An 18,591-nucleotide genomic window follows, 5' to 3' on the forward strand; every position below is an offset into this window, starting at 1 on the left:
AGCAGAACAGATCATGGGTTAGGACTGCTCCCTTATCTCCCATGAGATACGTATAAAGGAGTGCAGTTTTTCAACGTTCCATTTACCATATAGAATGACTCGCTTGTTATACTGGGGATTTATATATCTACTCCCTGTCCCAAGGGTTTCTTTGACACGGCGCACTTCGGTTTCACCCATTATTTTGCTTCTTTGATATCAATAAATCTACCGAGAATATGTAGATATGCAGAGCTGAGGCTGAGGTTACAGCCCCAAGGTTCTAATATAATACATTTTTCTAGCCCTAACTGATGTGGTACATACCAATAGAAATGTTTTTCCCCCATTAAAAAGCCATTTAAAATAATTTAATGCCTTTAGAAGTTATCCATGGCTTCTTCTTAATACAACTACTGCCAGCAATCAAGCTTACCAACAGATGAAAATATAGGGTATGGTAGGTAAAGCACACACACCATTTGTAAAGAAGCAACACGCACTAGTCCAACATAAAGATTTTGTTGGCCCTCGTTCAGCCTGACTTGCTCAAGTCCCTTGATCTTGTGCCAGTAATGAGTAACATTAATGTAATGCCAATCCTGAGCAATGAGTGAAGTTATCCCATCACTACCTTTTTTGTACTGAACAGTGGCATTAGGGTGCACCCAAGTTGATCTAAATTCAGAGCTCTCATAAAGCATGCATTCCATAAATCAGCTCTACCCAAACTGTCCCTCCGCCTAACCTCCATGGCTTGATTCCAAACCCAAGTGGTAAAATCACAGCCTGAGGGTAAAATCCCAACTTTACACAGTATAGAAGCATTTAAATTGGTTTATTCCTACAGCCTTGACTTTAAAGCATGCTTAAATTCAAGTGTGCCAGTTTACATGGAATATTTCTCCTTTATATAGAATTGCATTCTTCTATTTATACTGATCCAACCCCAGTGAAAATCAATGTCACCAAAGATATGGAGAGCTGCATACAATTCCAAAACAACACACAAAGCTAGCTATTGCTCAGAAATAATGGTGTTACAAGCAGGCAGATATGCTAGAGTGAATGTAGCAAACAGGATTCCAAGTACATTTGGATCCAGCCAAACAAAGGGTTATGAGGTGGGACTTCTCCCTCAGGCTCATACAGAAATGGAAACATCCATTTCAGCAAATTGGTATTATGCAGATGCCATCTATTTTCTGAGGACTGCTGTCTCAAAGTCCTGAGAAAAACTTCAGCAACCAACTTACAAAGTCTCTTTCACTAATACAGTGGTACCTTGAGTTAAGAACTTAATTTGTTCTGGAGGTCCGTACTTAACCTGAAACTGTTCTTAACCTGAAACTGTTCTTAACCTGAAGCACCACTTTGGCTAATGGGGCCTCCTGCTGCCGCCGAGCTGCTGCAGCACGATTTCTGTTCTCATCCTGAAGCAAAGTTCTTAACCCGAGGTACTATTTCTGGGTTAGCGGAGTCTGTATCTATATCTGTATTAAGCCTTCCTTTTGGAATAACCTTGGAAGGATTAGGGAATAATTTTATTTAGTCAAGACTCATGAGTATTTCTTAAAATAGAAAGTTTAAAATGTGCTGTAGCAGGTTCATAGCCTTACAAAAATATATGTTTTATAACAACCATAGATACACAGGTAATGCTATGAAACCTGAAGGGATAAGTGATTACATAATTTTAAAGAGATGTTGCTGACTACAGTTAATACCTACTCTACTCAGCGCTCGCAATCTATCAGGAAGATATCTTGTGTGCACCCCATTAAAACTAATGGGAGCTGTGCAAGAGATGTAGAGCTTCTGAAGAACTTCTCAGTCAGTTGGACCCAGGCAGTGAACTAATGTAGCGTGTTCTAATAGAAACAAAGCAAAAATGACATCTCTGAGAAATAAGAGCATCAGTGGTGCCTCAGAAGGTTGCAGCAGTACAATCCACCCACCCTCACCCACAAACAGTCCAATGGGAATTGAGCATTCTCAATAGGCACAGAACTGAGCGTGAGCTGGAAAAAGGAGGTGGGGAGAGAGATAGGAGCATCCTGGAGGACATGGCTAGGTAACTGGCTGGAACTCTGCAAAGGAACACTCCCTTTAAACAATACAGTACAACAGTTTGTTACAGGTCAACTTGCATTTTCTAATGTTGAACCATTGAGAAAAGTGGTATTTTGTCTTGAAATGTTATTTGGGTAGCTTTGTGCAACGCAAACCAACATTTTTGCTTTCAGTATCGCTTCATTGGGACATAATTCATGGAGTTTCTTAGCACTCCTGCTTTCTGATGAGATGCAGTTTTTGTGGTGATGTTTTCCGCCCTATTTGTCAGGCCAGTGCAGATAAGCAGATATCCAAGTCATTATTTGGACCCCATGGTAAGTTACCACTTGGCAAATGGTTTTTGATATGAACCCACCAATGAATGGGATATTCCCCACTGCAGTTTAGTATCAGCAGCAGTCACACATGGAAATATCTTTAATGAGAGGCTATATCCGCAATGTGTTTTAAAGAAAGAAAAAAACTGCATTTTGTCCTTGTTGAAAAGTATTAGCAACATACACAAAAATGCCTGAGCTGACATTGAGGAAGCCTAGAATGGGGAGGAACTTCTTGCTAGAGCTATTGTACTACTGTGTGGAATGTTATTATGTGAAATGTGATGTTTAGAGGATATAAGGGCACAAACAGGTTGTCAAAGTTTAATAAAATCCACACCTCAAGAAGTCTGAATTTTACCTAAGCTATCTGGGTTTGGGCCATTTGCCTGCTCATACAAGTCTAGAGGCAGATAATATTGGAGGTCTAGAGATATCTGGCAAGTCAAACACCAAAGCAAGTCCCTTACTTTCAACAAGTCCATGTAAGGCTGAAAGCAGCAGTTATTTAAACGGTTATTTCCCCTAATATTTATATTAACCATCTAACCATGAATTTTTATCCACAGCTGCCCCCTGTGAAACAAATATTTAGTGCCACTCACATCTTCAAAGTAACAGCTTAGATACATGCTTTCTCATTTATTTTGGTTGCAACTCCATACCTACTTACAATGGGAGTAAAGCCCCCTTGAACCCAAGGCGACTTACTTCCAAGTCTCCAAGACATATACGTAGAAAAGACTGCATTGTTCATAAACAATATATGATTTGTGTGTTATTTTTATTCAAAGACCACTGCAAAGGTTTGTGTGATGCAGATTAACAGCTTAATTAATTAAATTAATTAAATACCTTCAGCTTTATTTTTTTAATAGGGATAGTACCCAATATTTTCATTTAAATTTAAAGCTAACCAAGAATAAACAATACTGCCTTGAGTCGAGGGTGAGGCGTAAAGAGCAGTTTGGGGTATCCCCCCCCCCAAAAAAAGTTTTTAGCCTTACTAAAATAACCCTTTCTCGCCCATCTCCAGGCAGCCCCAAGTGAGGGAGGGAAGGGAGCTTAGACTCCCCTTCTCCCCACTCTTGATTTAACACCTGCCCTTTCAGCGAAGTCTCTGACGCGGGCAACGGCGACGCTCCCATATCCTAACCTTAGCGCACCCACGGCGCTGCGGCGAGAACAGCAGGTAGGATTCCCCCTCCTAGCTGCTAAACTATTCTTGGGGTCAACCCCTGGCCGGCCCCACGCCGCACGGTGGTCCCGGGAGAGCCACTCCACGCTCCGCGAAAGGCCCGTGGAGCCTGGCTTGATGGAGAGCGGCGCCGCGAGGGTTAACCCCGCCGGCTTGCCGGAGGAGGGGGGGAGAGAGGGGGGTGTTGCCTAGGCGACGGCTCCGAGTGTTCCGGATCGTACCATTGCGCAGGCGGCGCGGGGAGGTGTGGCGCAGCAGAGCCCGGCCCGGCCCAGCAGCAGCAGCCTCCTCCTCCTCCTGCCCAGTCCCCTCCCCCGCCCGGCCTGAGCGCGGTGCCGGGGCCTGGCAGCCAGCGAGCAAGTGAGCGAGGGAGCGCGCGAGTCGGAGCCTGCCGAGCCGAACGAGGCGGGAGGCGGGTCTCCCGAGAGCGGCGGCGGCGGCGGCGGCGAGGGCGGCAGGAGGAAGAGCTCGGCAGCGGGCTGCCCTTCCCTCGCTCGCGCCGGCGGGGTCTGCCTGAGCGGCGGCTGGGAGACAAAGGAGGAAGAGGAGGAGGCGGCGGCGCTCGGGGAAGAGAAAGCGCCCGCGGGACTGAGCGCGATGCGGCGCGGGGCCGCCCCAGGAAAGACGCTAGGCGGCAACGCGGCCTGCCTGGTGTGGCGCGGATAGAGGCGGGGACGGACGAGGGCAGTTGCGCGCCAGAGGCCGGGCTCGCAGCCCAGCTTCCTTCGGCGGAGCAGCAGAGGCCGAGCCGCCCGCCTCGCCTGCCCTGGCGGTGGCGATGTGAGGCCCGAGCCGGAAGCGGCCGCCGAGAAAGAGAGCGCGCAGCCAGCGGCGGCGAGGAGAGCCCCCCGAAGACCTGCCAAGCAGCGGCAGCGGCCCGGAGGCTGGGTCGAGCAGCCGTAGCCGCGTCAGGGCCCCGGCGGGAGCGGCGGGCTCCGCCGCCGGGCCCGGGTGGCTGCGTGTCGGAGGCGAGCCGGGCCCGGGCGATGGAGACGCACATTTCGTGCCTGTTCCCGGAGCTGCTGGCCATGATCTTCGGGTACCTGGAGGTGCGGGACAAGGGCCGGGTGGCGCAGGTGTGCACGGCCTGGAGGGACGCCGCCTACCACCGCTCGGTGTGGCGGGGCGTAGAGGCCAAGTTGCACCTGCGCCGTGCCAACCCATCGCTCTTCCCCAGCCTGGCGGCCAGGGGGATCCGGAGGGTGCAGATCCTATCACTGCGGCGCAGCCTCAGCTACGTGATTCAGGGCATGGCGGAGATTGAGAGCCTCAACCTGAGCGGCTGCTACAACCTCACCGACAACGGGCTGGGCCACGCCTTCGTGGCAGAAATCAGCTCGCTGAGGGCCCTGAACCTAAGCCTGTGCAAGCAGATCACCGACAGCAGCCTGGGCCGCATTGCCCAGTACCTAAAGGGTCTTGAGGTGCTGGAGCTGGGCGGCTGCAGCAACATCACCAACACCGGCCTCCTGCTTATCGCCTGGGGCCTGCAGCGCCTCAAGAGCCTCAACCTGCGTTCCTGCCGCCACCTTTCTGATGTGGGCATTGGGCACCTGGCAGGCATGACCCGGAGTGCGGCAGAGGGCTGCCTGGGCCTGGAGCAGCTCACGTTGCAGGACTGCCAGAAGCTCAGCGACCTCTCGCTCAAGCATCTGGCGCGGGGTCTCACTCGGCTGCGCCAGCTCAACCTCAGCTTTTGTGGGGGGATCTCAGACGCAGGGCTACTGCACCTGTCGCACATGAGCAGCCTGCGCACCCTGAACCTGCGTTCCTGTGACAATATCAGTGACACGGGCATCATGCATCTGGCAATGGGCAGCTTGCGTCTTTCAGGCTTGGACGTCTCCTTCTGTGACAAAGTGGGAGACCAAAGCCTGGCCTATATTGCACAGGGTTTGGATGGGTTGCGCTCACTCTCCCTTTGCTCTTGCCACATCAGCGACGAGGGCATCAACCGTATGGTGCGCCAGATGCACGGACTGCGCACTCTCAACATTGGCCAGTGCGTCCGCATCACCGACAAGGGCCTGGAGCTCATCGCAGAGCACCTCAGTCAGCTCACAGGCATTGACCTCTATGGTTGCACCCGCATAACTAAAAGGGGCCTGGAGCGTATCACTCAACTGCCCTGCCTCAAGGTGCTCAACCTGGGACTTTGGCAAATGACTGAGAGCGAGAAAGTCAGGTGAGAGGAGGGGACACCTGGAAATCCCCACCCCTCTGGAGGGACTCAACAACTGACTGCTGCAGTGGAAGAGGTGGGGGAAATATGACTCTAAACCTGGAGGGTGGGGGAAGGTATCTTCAGTACTTGCCTGTCTACCCCCTCAATTACCTGCCATAGCAGTGGAGGTGGGAAAGAGGGAAAACCCACCGTTCTTTCATAATTCCCTCCCCTGCACCAGTGGGAGACAACTGCACTCTTATATCAGCCTTCACTGTGGATGGATACAGTATCACTGTCCTTACCTTTTTCTATTGGGAATGCAGCTTCTCAATCTTTTATGCACTGGGGATGAATACAGCCCCTTTCTCCAAATCTGATTCCACCCCCCACCCCCCTTCTGCACTAGGGATGGAAGAAGAAAACCTAGCCCGCCATTGTTGTTATTTACTGCAGACTGGCTCTTTATTGAGCATGCATAAGTCTCTTTCTTTCCTATTTCCTTTCCATTATTGCTTGTTCACCCGTTCCTAGTTTGCTTTTTGTAGTCATCCACCCCTTTCTTTATATGGTATGTAGACAAGCTGTAGATATCACAGGAACATAGAAAGCTGCCTTATACCAAGTCAGGCCATTGATCCATCTCATTCAGTATTATCCACACTGACTAGTAGCAGCTCTCCAGAAACTCAGACAGGAGTCTTTCCCAGCCCTATCATGCTACCTCTTCTGGGCCATAATGCTTCTATTTTTCTCTTCCTGCCCCCCACCTTGTGCTTGAGGCTAGAAACAGCCATGCTTTTTAGACTTCTCTCCTGAGCAGGTGATGTTTCTTTGACACAGCACTATAAATGGAGTGTCAACTGAAGTGCACTCATACTTCTTACTGTTGCTTGCAGAAAAAGGGGAGGAGACATCAAACACAGTATTTCTCCCTTGGACTCATTTTATGCTGTATCCAACCAACCCCATCACCATCTTTCCTTTGCTGCCAGTTAACAGTACAATCCTATGCATATTTACTTTGAAGTAAATCCCACTGTTTTCAGTAGGCTGTACTCCCAGGTAAATGTGCATAAGATTGCAGTCTCAGTCTAGAGGTTGAAGTCACCTTTGTTCAACATTTTATAATTCTCCCCTCTCCCCCCCCCCGCCTCTCTCTCCCTCCTTACTCCATCTTTCCCCTCCTTTATGTGTGTGTGTAGCTTGGGATAATATATACTTTTAACAACATATCCAACCACACATCTTTTCCATTTGGAGAATTGAGGGTGTATGAACGATGGAATTAATCTTCACTTGTACTTTTCACTAGAAATACTGTGACTGTCTTTTATTTAGAAACACATAACAAACAAAACTACTCTACAAAGCTTCCCTTCCCTGAAAAGTCTTGTGGGTGAGCTCAGCTTTTTTTATTCATTCTCTTCTCTTCAGTATTCATCTTCATACATAGTCTAATTTTGAAAGACATTTGAAGTGGCTGTTCTTGTGGATTTTTAAGTACACTTTTACTGCTTAATATATTCTCTATATAAATGTTTGGCTACCTCGGGTTTTGGGGTTTTGTTTTGTTTTTGTTCTCAACCCCCCTCCCCCAGGAGTTTTTATAAGAAAGATAAGAGACTGAAATATTTTGTGCCTAGACTGGAAAGATAATCTCTTGGGTTTATGATTGCAAGGGGGGAGGCTGGTTGGGGTTTCTTTCCCCCTGTGTCCCACATACACATCATCTTTGTGCCTCTCCCTCTCTGACTAAAGTTCTGGGGACCCAACGATGCTCTTGCATTTCTACTCTTCTAGCACAAAAAGGTGTAACATGTAAACATCCAAACTTATGATTGGGCTATGGTTAAAAGAGATGTGAAATAGAAACACCGTTTCTTTAGATATATATATATATATTATGCAAATCCCCACCTCCCCTTCTCTCAAATTACCTAGGTCAAGTAAGAAGCTTCCTATATGGAAGTAGAAAGAAGAGCAGAGTGGACTGACTTGTAGTTGTAACATGAATGGGAAAAGTTGGTTTCATTTATTGTTTCTCTTCTCTCATTAAATTAAAGCCACTTCTTGACTACTTGTCTTTAAAAGGAGAAATAAGTCAGCTTTGAAGAAAGCAAAAATGATGGGGGAAGAAGGGGCAGTTGAGCAGATTTTCAAATCCTCCACAGTTGCAGGTAATGGAATTCAGACAAGCCCAGACACATAACCCCACCATGGAATAAATGTACTGTTTGTGAATTTGTATAAAATAAAGATCCTCTTAAAACATTTTATATTCTTACAGTAAAAGGTTAAACTGATATTTATATAATAAAAGAGGAAATATGAAGTATGTTTTTGAAAAAAAAGTTGTATCTGTGTTGTCTTTGACTTTTTAAAAGGCAGGTATATTTGATCAAAAGTTGTGAGAAGAGACACATCACAGAGCTCTTGCCTTGTCTCCTCTGTCAGTAAGCAGTCAGTAAGCAATTTGGTCTAGTGAATCAAAGGAGTTGGAATGCTTTGTCCTTCTAGTACAGGAGGCTAAACAACTTCAGAATTAGAAGTTCACAACTGAGCAATTGGTTCCATTTGGAAGGATCTGTTAGTCCTAGCTTATCCTAGTCTGTCTACATGTAATATGTAATTGAACCTGTCCAGTAATAGCTTTCAGTTCACTGTTGGGCAAATCACTATTGCTACTAGAGTTTTAATAAGTTTTTTTTTTACAGATGCTGAGAACAGTACAGCAATGTTTGGTTTTTCATTTTCAACAGAGGCAATATCCTCAGTTGCTGCATTAAATATCAAGTGAATCTGGATAACTAGAAACTTGGATGGCAAAAGGATGAAACCATGCAAATCATCCAAGTCTTGAAAATAAAGTGAAAGCCAAACTTGGATGTTAAAAATAGCCTTGGGGGGGGAGTCCCCCCCTTTTGTACTCATCTGTGACTTTTGGCCTGACAGTTTTTTAAAAACTTCTACTGAGGATTTTTCAAAACTGTAGTGGGGGGTTAAGCAGTGCTTATCGAGCATAAAACAAAGCTTTTTCTTTCTAAGTCATGCAGCATGGCTTTCTCCCCTTCTTTTCTTATTAAAGGGGGGGGGGGGTAGAGAGAATGTGAAATGGTGGAAGGAGCAGCAGCCATTGTTCAGGAAAGTTAAAAGAGGAGCTGTCCTTGCTTGCTTGTTCAGTCATGCATACTGAATCTTGCTGTGTGAGGGTCCCTATGGAAGGGAGGAGGGGTGGTTCTTTCCCTCTTTTTAACATTCCTCTCCAGGCCTGGCTGTATTTAAGCTGCTTTTCCTCCATGTGGAGGGCGGGGGTGGGGGATGGTCTGGAGTTCCTGTACATTTGCATTTCAAGCACTTCCAGGGCTGCTGCAAGCCACTCTCTTCCATTCAAACTCTCCTCTCTACTAGTTTGCTTCTCTGCTAACAGTACCCCAGGTAAACTGTCCATAAAACTACAGCAGAAAGACAGGCACTTCCTCAGCTACAGTGGAACCGGCAACATCAGTTTCTCCTTCAACACTGAAATATATTCATGTTCTAACACATGGAAAGGAACAAGATTAAATTTCTGCCTGGGGTTGGGAGGAGGCCATCCTTGCATTTCCTGTTCAGAGTAAGGTTTTACTGGACCTCCACTGTGCCCTCAAGAGGAAGCTAGCACCTAGATGGCTATTGCTGCTTTTATTTAAAATATTTCATGCTTTCTGCTGGGAGTTCGTCACACAAGCGGCATTGTTCTCGTTGGCAAAAGCCAGCACAATTGGATCTAATTGAGCCTGACACTACATCCATCTTTTACTTGGAGGGAGGTGTAAGGTCTGTTTCTATGTTTATTCCTACTTTTGCCTTTTCTTTTTATAATTTATAACATGTTCATGACTGAAGAGGCAATGAACACTATTAAAATACGAATGCTTGACTAGTAAGCAGTGATAGTGGAATCTGTGTATGTAATGGAGACAAGTTCCCTAACACCTTGCTTTGGTGCAAGAGACTCGTAGCAAGTTTTGAAAAACCAGAGCTGAAACTAAAATTTTCCTGGGATTCAGCACATAAAGAACATTAGCTATTGTGGATTTGTTTTTGTTTTCTTAACCATCTATACTTCACTCTTCTACAGAGCAATTTAAACCCTCCATTCTGTGCCACAGGCCTCCATTTGCACCAGTAGTTCCAACATGAACATGGTCTGTTTCCAGTGAGGAATAGGAAGGATTTATACAAGGGCAACTAGTCAGTTATGGCTGAGTGAATTTTTGTCTGCCAAGATAAAGGACAACGTTTGGTAAGAGAATGGTTGGTACCTTCTAGCTTTGGCTGGAATAATATATGCAAATATCTGAAGCCAAACAAACTGCATTCTGTTCTGAAAACCTGGATATGTACAGACATCTCTCATTTGCACAGCATGTGCTCCCTTCATTCGCCTTTTTTTTTTATTAGACGAAACTCCCACATACTGGAGCCACAAGTTTCCCCCGTTTCCAATAAAAGGTGGCTGTGCACAAAGCTGACTGGTTGTCTCTTGTGCTGGTTGTGAAGCCATTATCCAACTCACCCAGAGTAATGGATCATTTTAAAAATACCAGTTGACCAGGGGAGAACAAAAAGTTGGAGTCATGTTCTGGTCAGCAGGGAGCAGAGGATTAACGCCTGTTCAAAAGAAGGCAGTGCCAATCAGAAAAAACCTGTCCTTCCTGATGAGGAGGAACCTTCTAGTTTCGGGACTTAACCATAGAAATTTCCTACAAACAAAAAGCCATTGGCAGATTACATTTGTTGCCAGCAGAATAGTAGTAAAGAATAATATGGAGAGACGGGAAACCTCAACAGTGTTCTTTATTGAAAATTTGTGGTAAATAGCACAGAAGAAGATGTGAACCACCCTCCATGATTGGTTGTACTAATACGGGGGGGGGGGGTGTCTGCTGACCAGAAGAACACTTGGTAACAAAGCTTCCATTCTCAAGTCAAGGGAGTTGAGCAGACAACAAAGGGCTATCCAATAGCAATATTCCCAAAACAGAGAGAAAAAACACTTTGTAATACTTGTTGCAGGACCCTTCGATGGAAGGATAATTTGGCAAATGTCACATGAAGATGGAGGGTTCACCCACCGAGAATGTCATGGAGGCTTTTAGTGGTGTGTTGGATCTATGGCAGCCAAGATAGATGCTCTATGCATGGAGAGGGCGGTCATACCCCTTTGGAGGAGATGCCAAGGCTAGGCATTATATGCAAGGCAATGTGCTCTCAAGCCCCACTTCTGGAAAGTTCTCCCCTGCACCCCAATAGTGAAAGATTTTTCCTGGCAGACTAGGAGTTTGGGGCAAGGGAACATTTTGTATAGGCCAAGGGGTCCCCATTGGGCATTGAGCTTGTGTCATTCCTTATTCCTGGGTGACGGTGGACTTGATCTAGTTCTATAGGATTAATCTGTATGTACTAGTGAAACCAGGTGTGATTGCAAGCTTCAATAGTGACTTTGAGCTACCCATTTCTTTGAATTATTTTCATGGCCCAAACCAAGCTCACTTAACAATGGATAATTCCTATTAGACTGTGAAATGGCCATATGCTGCAATTGATACATTTGGCCTGACCCCATCTGCTGCCAAACTACAGGTAGAAAAAAACATAGTATCGAAGAGCATATCTAAGCCAATGGGCAGAAACCACAGCCTTACAAGGAAAAACAAATCACATAAATTTTGAGGTGTACATTCCAATAAGTCTTTAAGCCAAATAATAGTAAGACCTGGAAGACAGAGAACCAACTAATGCCGCCGTAATGGCATTAAACCTCACGCTATCAGTTGCAAAGGTGGAAGCAGACAAGGGTAGACTATCTAAACTTATATCCACTGCCACAGGCAGAAACTTTAGCCAATTTATATCATTCTTACGGACAACTAACCAGTGCAACTACATGACCTTCTAGGAGGCCATCCAAACTACTGAAGGGCAATTCTTTCTTACTTAAAGATAAAGGGACCCCTGACTGTTAGGTCCAGTTGCAGACGACTCTGGGGTTGCGGCGCTCCTCTTGTTTTACTGGCCGAGGGAGCCAGCGTTTGTCCGCAGACAGCTTCTGGGTCATGTGGCCAGCATGACTAAGCTGCTTCTGGCGAACCAGAGCAGTGCATGGAAACGCCGTTTACCTTCCCGGTGGAGCGGTACCTATTTATCTACTTGCTAGGTTGGCAGGAGCAGGGACCGAGCAACGGGAGCTCACCCCGTCACAGGGATTCAAACCGCCGACCTTCTGATCGGCAAGCCCTAGGCTCAGTGGTTTAGACCACAGCGCCACCTGCGTCCCGTTTCTTACTTATTTAAACTGCACCCACCTGGAGAACCTAACCTGGCTTTCTGCTACTGCCTTTGGAAATGCCTCAATGACCTCAGAAGTCTTGGGAGAGGAATCAGCTCTCTAAACAGAAGCAAGCTCCTCATCCTATTGCAATCAGCCCAAATTTACATAGGGGTTATGTTCCGGGGATTGCGCCTAAAGCCGAAATTGTGTATAGTCAAAACATTGAGTTCCCAGAACCCCACCCTTTTCTATTTTTTTGCCATGCTCATAAAGCTGAATGTGCACAACCCAAAGGCATATAAATTGAGGGCTTACTGTATAATGACTTCAGATAAAAGGTGGGGAAATCCTCACTCAGAATTGAATGTGTCTGTCCTGCTCTATCCCTTCTATGTTTGGGGTGAGGAAGCGTCTACTCCACAGGAGGAAGTTCTAAAACTCCGATTTTATTCACCAGACAGACCACTGCTCTCTGTTTCTGAGGGAGGAGGGTAGGAAATTTGACAAAGAGAACCCCTTGATGAAATAAGGTACTGCTACCTCAAGTTGTGCCCATGTGTGATATCTCTTTTCTCAGGGACAACTTTTTGATTCTCTGAAACTTATGGTGATAAATGCAAGGGAATTCTCTTGTCAGGCCTGTATTTGATCTAACTTTCAGAAGATCTATAGACTCCTGGGTTGTACTCTACCATTCAGTAAACTGATGATCAGACGTGCTAGTATTCAGGGAAGTATGAGGGCATTGCCCAAACTTGTTTTTGTGCCAGATTGTGTGCGCACATGCATGAACACACACAAAAATGCCCAGCTGTCTTTTTAGGGAGAGCTGTAGCTCAGTGGCAGAACAGCTGCCCTAGATATAGAAGGTCCCAGGATCTCTCCCCAGCATCTCCAAGCAGGTCTGGAAGAGACCCCTGGCAGATAGCATAGAGAACACTGAGTCAGATGGAGCAATGATCTGACTCAGCACAAGGCAGCCTCCCACATTCAACTTTCAAAACACCTGGCAAGGAGTGGTAACCTTTCCACCAGCTGGAAAGCTTGCATATGAAGAGAAACCCTTATGGGACTGTTTCCAATGTCTCAAGCCCCAGAGCAACAGTGCCACTTCCTACTTACAGAAGAAAAGACAGGCAGCTGCTTAAGAGGGGAGGGAGTTCAGTTGCCACTCCTCTCCATTTTATTCTTACCTCAAGGCCATGCCTCGGTGATGCTGCCTGGCTCTTGCAACACACCAGCCCTGTGCCTCATAAGTTGAAATGAGAGAGTTGCATCCTCTGGAAAGCTGCTCTTCTCTACCGTTTTGCTTTCCCTGAAAAACTTTGACTTTTCTGTCCCAATCCAATGCTGCACCTCACAAAAGAGGGAGCTGGTTTCCCCGCAGAAAAAAGAACCAGGGCTGCCCTTCCTCTCCATCTAGTATTGCAATGAGATTTCAGCTGTGTTCTCTAGCGTCCATCAAGTGAGAGACACGAGCTTCTTAGGAATAAAATCAGCTTTTCACATCTCTGGCTACACTTAATTTAAAGCACTACCACAAGGGACTGCTAATTCCACAAGGGGCTTATGCTACTTTTTCACACTCCACGAGGTGGCAGAGGGACTTTCCAGGAACTTCATTTAACTTGCCAACAGTACTGTTAGCACCCTTGTTTGCCAAACTTGTTAGGCCTCAGTGCTTCTATTAGGCCTTTGTAGGGGAAGGGTGGCTGCTCCCTCAGGAAAGGAGGGACAGATGACAGCCACCCTTCCATATGCCTGCTCTTCCTCACTGAGGATATCAGAAGGAAAGGCAGGCTAGGGCAACAACCACTCTTGTCACCAGTAACATTCCTGAAGTAAAAAAGGCGGGAAAATGGGAGACATACCAGGGAACCCTTTTAGTTTGCTTTTTACAGTTCTTGCACTATTGTCTTGGTGTCTGTGGGTTCCAGAAACTACTGGATGCCATTTTGTGAAGAGCTTCAGAATGCCATTGTGTACTGCTAAGCAATGCCAAGGTCAGATCACAGCAGATAAGCCTTGTCTTGCTTCTAGGCCTGACATCCAGGCAGGTTTGGGACAAAAAAGAGCAGCTCAACAGCAGTGTGTTTTGCTGCAGTACCAGCTGCGGGGGGAGAAGCCAAGCACAGAGAAGCTGTGTCAGGAAAGGAAGACCATTTCTCCTGAGCAACTCCTCAGACTTCAAAGAACCATTGAATTGTAGAGTTGGAATGGACCACAAGGGTCATCAAGTCCAACCTCCTGCAATGCAAGACTCGTTTTACCCACTGGAGGCATCAGAGCATAGTAAAACAAAACAAGCAAGCAAACAAAACAACCTCTCTCTGCAACCTGACTTGTAATGTTGGCTCCTTACGACACTTAAACACCATTTCAAGCACCAAGAAGTAAACATAGGCAGTGGCCTGTTGCTTATGAACCAGGCCAGCATCAGGTAGTTTCTCAATAGAAGCAATTCCCCTTCCAAAATTACATAGGTTGTTAGAGCGGCAGTAGATCTGTTAATGGAAGTTTGAAAGGAAAAAGCTTTCTGCTTCTTGTGATATGAGGGTCATTACCCAATTAAAAAGGGTATCACTCCTGGGCTGATTAATCCACTTTTCCAGATGCTTTAGCACCTGTTTTCTCAGCTGAAAAAACTCTGGGTGAAGAGACTTAACCTCAATCATCAAGCAGAAAAAGAAAGAAGGTCTGTTTGAGAAAGAGAGCTCTGTGCTTCCCTCCTGCTTGGCTCCACCTGTCCTTTTGCATGTTAATATTGGAACTGAATTAGTGTTGCCCAAAATTGTTGCTCTGGGCTTTGGCATGCTACAGAGCTACCTCCATAAAATAGATCTGGTGGCAGCCAAAAATGGGAACTCCCATGCTTGATATTGTTCCCTTTCCAGGATTAGTTCAGGAGTTACATCCTTCCTGGCATCCAAACTGGATTCTCCTTCAATTTGGCAGTAGAGAGGAGCATGCTTCTTGCGTGGGATGGCAGATTATGCCCCTGTCAGAAAGCTGGCCTGGGAGCAAAACATCTCTTCAAGTAAGGACTAGTTCGTTATTTACCCAGAAGGGTAGGCCCTGCTGAAAGCCAAAAGGAGCACAATTTCTGCTTGAATTTCCTTGCCAGAAGTCAGTCAGAGAGCTTTGTGGCCAGTCCTAGTGTTCTCTCCTTCATATGACATATTCAGTGGACCTAGACACTGGCGGAGGAATAGGAGTGCAGGGGGAGTGCACTGCCCCCGGCAGCGTGATCCCGCTGGGGTGCCATCACAGCTGCTCCCCCCTGACCACGCTACATGCCATGCCCCCAGGACGCACGCCATGCCCCTGTGGGCAGCACCCCGTGCCCCCAGGACGTGCGCCAGCCCCGCCCCTGCCTGTTCTCTGCCCCCCCCCCGGTGCCGGAGCATGAAGCTCCGCCACTGGACCTAGAGCAGAAGTTTTCCTCAACAGGGACAGATAAACTGTAGGCTGAAACCAAAGGATCTCTCTCTTTTGTGCATAACAAGAGTATCTCTTTATGAAAGTGGTGTTTGCTTATTGGGCCACCAGGCTGCCAATTCAGTAAGAAATTCTGAATGAGTGGAAAGATGAGCACTTAACCAGCAGGTTCCCACTTGCCAAGCTTGTTGGCTGGCAGGGGAGAAAGTCCTTCCAATGGAAGCTGTGGCTGTGTTGTCCAGAGTTGCTTGAACACCCATGCACAAGCTCTCCACATCCCATTAAGGAGAAACATTATTGTATAATGTGGCCTACAAGTCTCTTTACCAAGCACAGCTACCTTCTGCATGCAAAGCAGATGCTCCACCACTGATGCTCTTTCCTGAAAAGCAGCAGGGAGAAAGGTTTTTTGTTTTTTTTTGCAGAAGCACTACAGTGACCAAAAGAACCAAGTGCTGCACCAGGATTTTGGAGAGATGTCTTGCTACTTCAGGTATCAGTCCCTTTCCTGAGCATGGCACCACAGGGGATGTCCCCTCACTACCTCCGAAAGTGTGTCATGTGCTTCTATTAGCACTGGGTTCTCTTTGAGTCTATGGAAGTACCGGTAATCCTATGAGTTTTTCTAGAGTGCAGTGTTGCAGGATGAGGTTACAAATCTAAATGTCAAAAGGGAAATGCAAAATTTAGCAGCTCCCAACATGATTTTGAACAACGTAGTAGCCTTTACAATGTGCTATGACACAAGGTAGTATAAGGAACAGATATGTCTATATATTCAAGGAAACACCTACCAAAGAACTAGAAGATTTGGCATTGCAAACTGAGCTAAAAATCTGAAAAAGCTTCTACCTTTACATCACTATCCTATACATGTTTATTCAGACGTGAGTCCTACTGTTATTAATGGAGCTTACTCCCAGGAAAGCATATAGATTGTAGCCATAGTTCATAATTTTATTTAATTTGTGAACCAATTATGCATCCAGTTAACAAATAGTATTCCATAACAAGGAACTGCATTTGTTTTTCTTTCTTGGAAAAATACTTTTTAAAAGAACAGTTATTATAGCTGCAATACTGCTACTTTCGCACATGCTCTTAGAGGGTGTCAGAGAGTGTGATCTCAGGCCCCACCGTATTTGATTTTACAGCGAAGTATTGTATTTTTCCTTGACCTTCCCCCAACCAGGATGAGAACAAGCTCTCACTATATTATTTCCTAATTGAATAAGGGAGAAAATTTGCCCTCCAGCTGCTGCAACTAAACGGACATGTGAGGCAACACAGAATTCCGAAGTTAACTCAGTTTGGCTGTACGGGGTGGAGTATAGGAACAAAAATTAGAAACCTTTTATATTGACCTGTTCCAAGCTGAAATACCTCTGCATTGTCTGATGCCCAGAAAAAGCGGAAACTGATGCAGTTTGGGGCTGGAAAGTCAGGGAAGTATGTCTGAGCACTGATGCTGTGTGAAATTCCCATTTGGTTGGTTGGGATTCCAAGGTAAATAGCCTTGTAAAGCATATAGCCACAAGGTTAGATGGAGTGAGCCCCAAAATGTGTTCACTTACCTAAACCTGCTGAGAGCGGCTGCAGTGTAAAGGCTAAGAGTGTGCATTGGGAAACCCTCAGTTCAACTATTGCTGCAGCCATGAAGTAGCCTTAAGCAAACCACAACTCAGCTCAGCCCTGATCCACTCTGCATCTGCAATATGGGGAAAATATAGCTACTTTATAGAGTAGTTGTAAGGATTACTTGGAGGAAGTATTCAAAGCATTTAACCTACACTAAAATGTTAATATAAATGCTATGTATTATTATAACCTCCATGCAGGTGGTAGATAGCAAAACTCCAAGCAATTGGAGAATGCTGGTTCACACTATATTTTTCTATATGTCTAAAACGGGATGGGGTGTGTGGATTGTTTCATGCAGACATTGCTTTCTTTTGGACACCCCTCCTGTGATTATACAGGCAAAGAGACTGCACAGAGTGTGCACAGAGTTTCTTCATGTTCCATGATGAACTAGATAGGCAGTGAGGAGTTAAGGAGGCACGTGCTTGCCTCAAGTTGGAGGCATTTGGGAAAGGAGGGGGGTGAAGATTTGAAAATAGAAGTCAATGCACCTCAATGCTAGCATTTCAAAGGAATGTGTTCTGCAAAATCTGCTGCTCTCAGGCACAGGCACAGTCTGGTTCCAGCAAAGTGGGGCCTTTGTGTTTTTCCTGCCTCCCTCCCTTCAGCAAAGCCTACTTCTATAGGCAGCTGCTCTTTCATACTGCTGTCTGTTAAGAAAAGATAATCGATAACTCTACTGGAATAGCTAAGGCTATGTTTGAAGACCCCTAAGGATGTCTTCTAGGCGCTGTGCCAAAGCTGCTGGCATGATTGCATAATGCTTCCCTGCAGTGTCCAGCCAGAGTCCTTCCTGTCAAATTCTCTAGCCTTAAAAGCTGCATGGAGGGGGTGGGGTGGGAGACAGAGGTGAGGTTTCAGTATTTTTTACAAGGAGTTAGATTTCTCCCACATTTGTTCTGCAATGTAGCTAATGCATTTCCCTCCTCCCCCTTTCCCCTCCCCAATTAAATTAAATCAAATCTAGTTGGTAAAAACAAGACCCAATGCAAAAAGCCTAAAATAGCTTTGTTAAGATTTCACACTGATTTGATCAACAGTTCTATATATATTTCCTGGGGAAAGTGCTAAAAGGGGAAAACATTCTAATAAATGGGTACCTGAAAAAGAGTGTACTTTGCATTTAGGAAGAGCCACTATTGGTGGCTGGAACAAAAGGAAGGGCTGTAGCACATGTTTTGGATGCAAAAGAACCTAGGTTCATTCCCTGGAATATCCAAATAGGGATGGGAAATCCTGTCCTGAAATTCTGGAGAACGGCTGACAGTGAATGTAGTATATTATACTGAGCTAGGTAGCTTCTTATGCTCCTAAATGGAATAATCTCAAAATGTGTTTTTATCTTTTTCCAATACAGAGTCTCTCTCTCTCTCTCTCTCTCTCTCTCTTCAAGGTCTAGGATACACAGTTAAAACAACTGAGCCAAAAGTCTTTACAACAACAAAGTCTCATGAAGGCTGCA

The 18,591-nt window shown here is 45.9% G+C and overlaps 2 protein-coding genes across 8 annotated transcripts in view; one reads left to right on the plus strand and one right to left on the minus strand.

Moving 5' to 3' along the window:
- The window catches only part of WNT5B (Wnt family member 5B), a 139,713-nt gene that overhangs the window by 49,258 nt on the left and 71,864 nt on the right, over positions 1-18,591 (minus strand). Inside the window, exons 1-2 of one of the 7 annotated variants that reach the window (XM_081210345.1) lie at positions 3,529-3,631; positions 1,711-1,850 (exon numbers count right to left, since the gene is read on the minus strand). The exons of the other annotated variants lie outside the window; for them this stretch is intronic. The gene's annotated coding sequence lies outside the window, so the exon portion shown is untranslated. Of the gene's footprint in view, positions 1-1,710; positions 1,851-3,528; positions 3,632-18,591 lie in introns of those variants that run through there. 7 annotated transcript variants of the gene reach the window in all.
- Positions 4,474-8,008, plus strand: FBXL14 (F-box and leucine rich repeat protein 14). Its single transcript, XM_081210327.1, has one exon. It carries the CDS (start codon positions 4,557-4,559, stop codon positions 5,757-5,759), a length of 1,203 nt encoding a protein of 400 aa, XP_081066453.1. The 5' UTR covers positions 4,474-4,556; the 3' UTR covers positions 5,760-8,008.

This window comes from Podarcis bocagei (genome assembly GCF_964188305.1).
Source record: "Podarcis bocagei genome assembly, chromosome: 10".
Classification (NCBI taxonomy): Eukaryota; Metazoa; Chordata; class Lepidosauria; order Squamata; family Lacertidae; genus Podarcis; species Podarcis bocagei.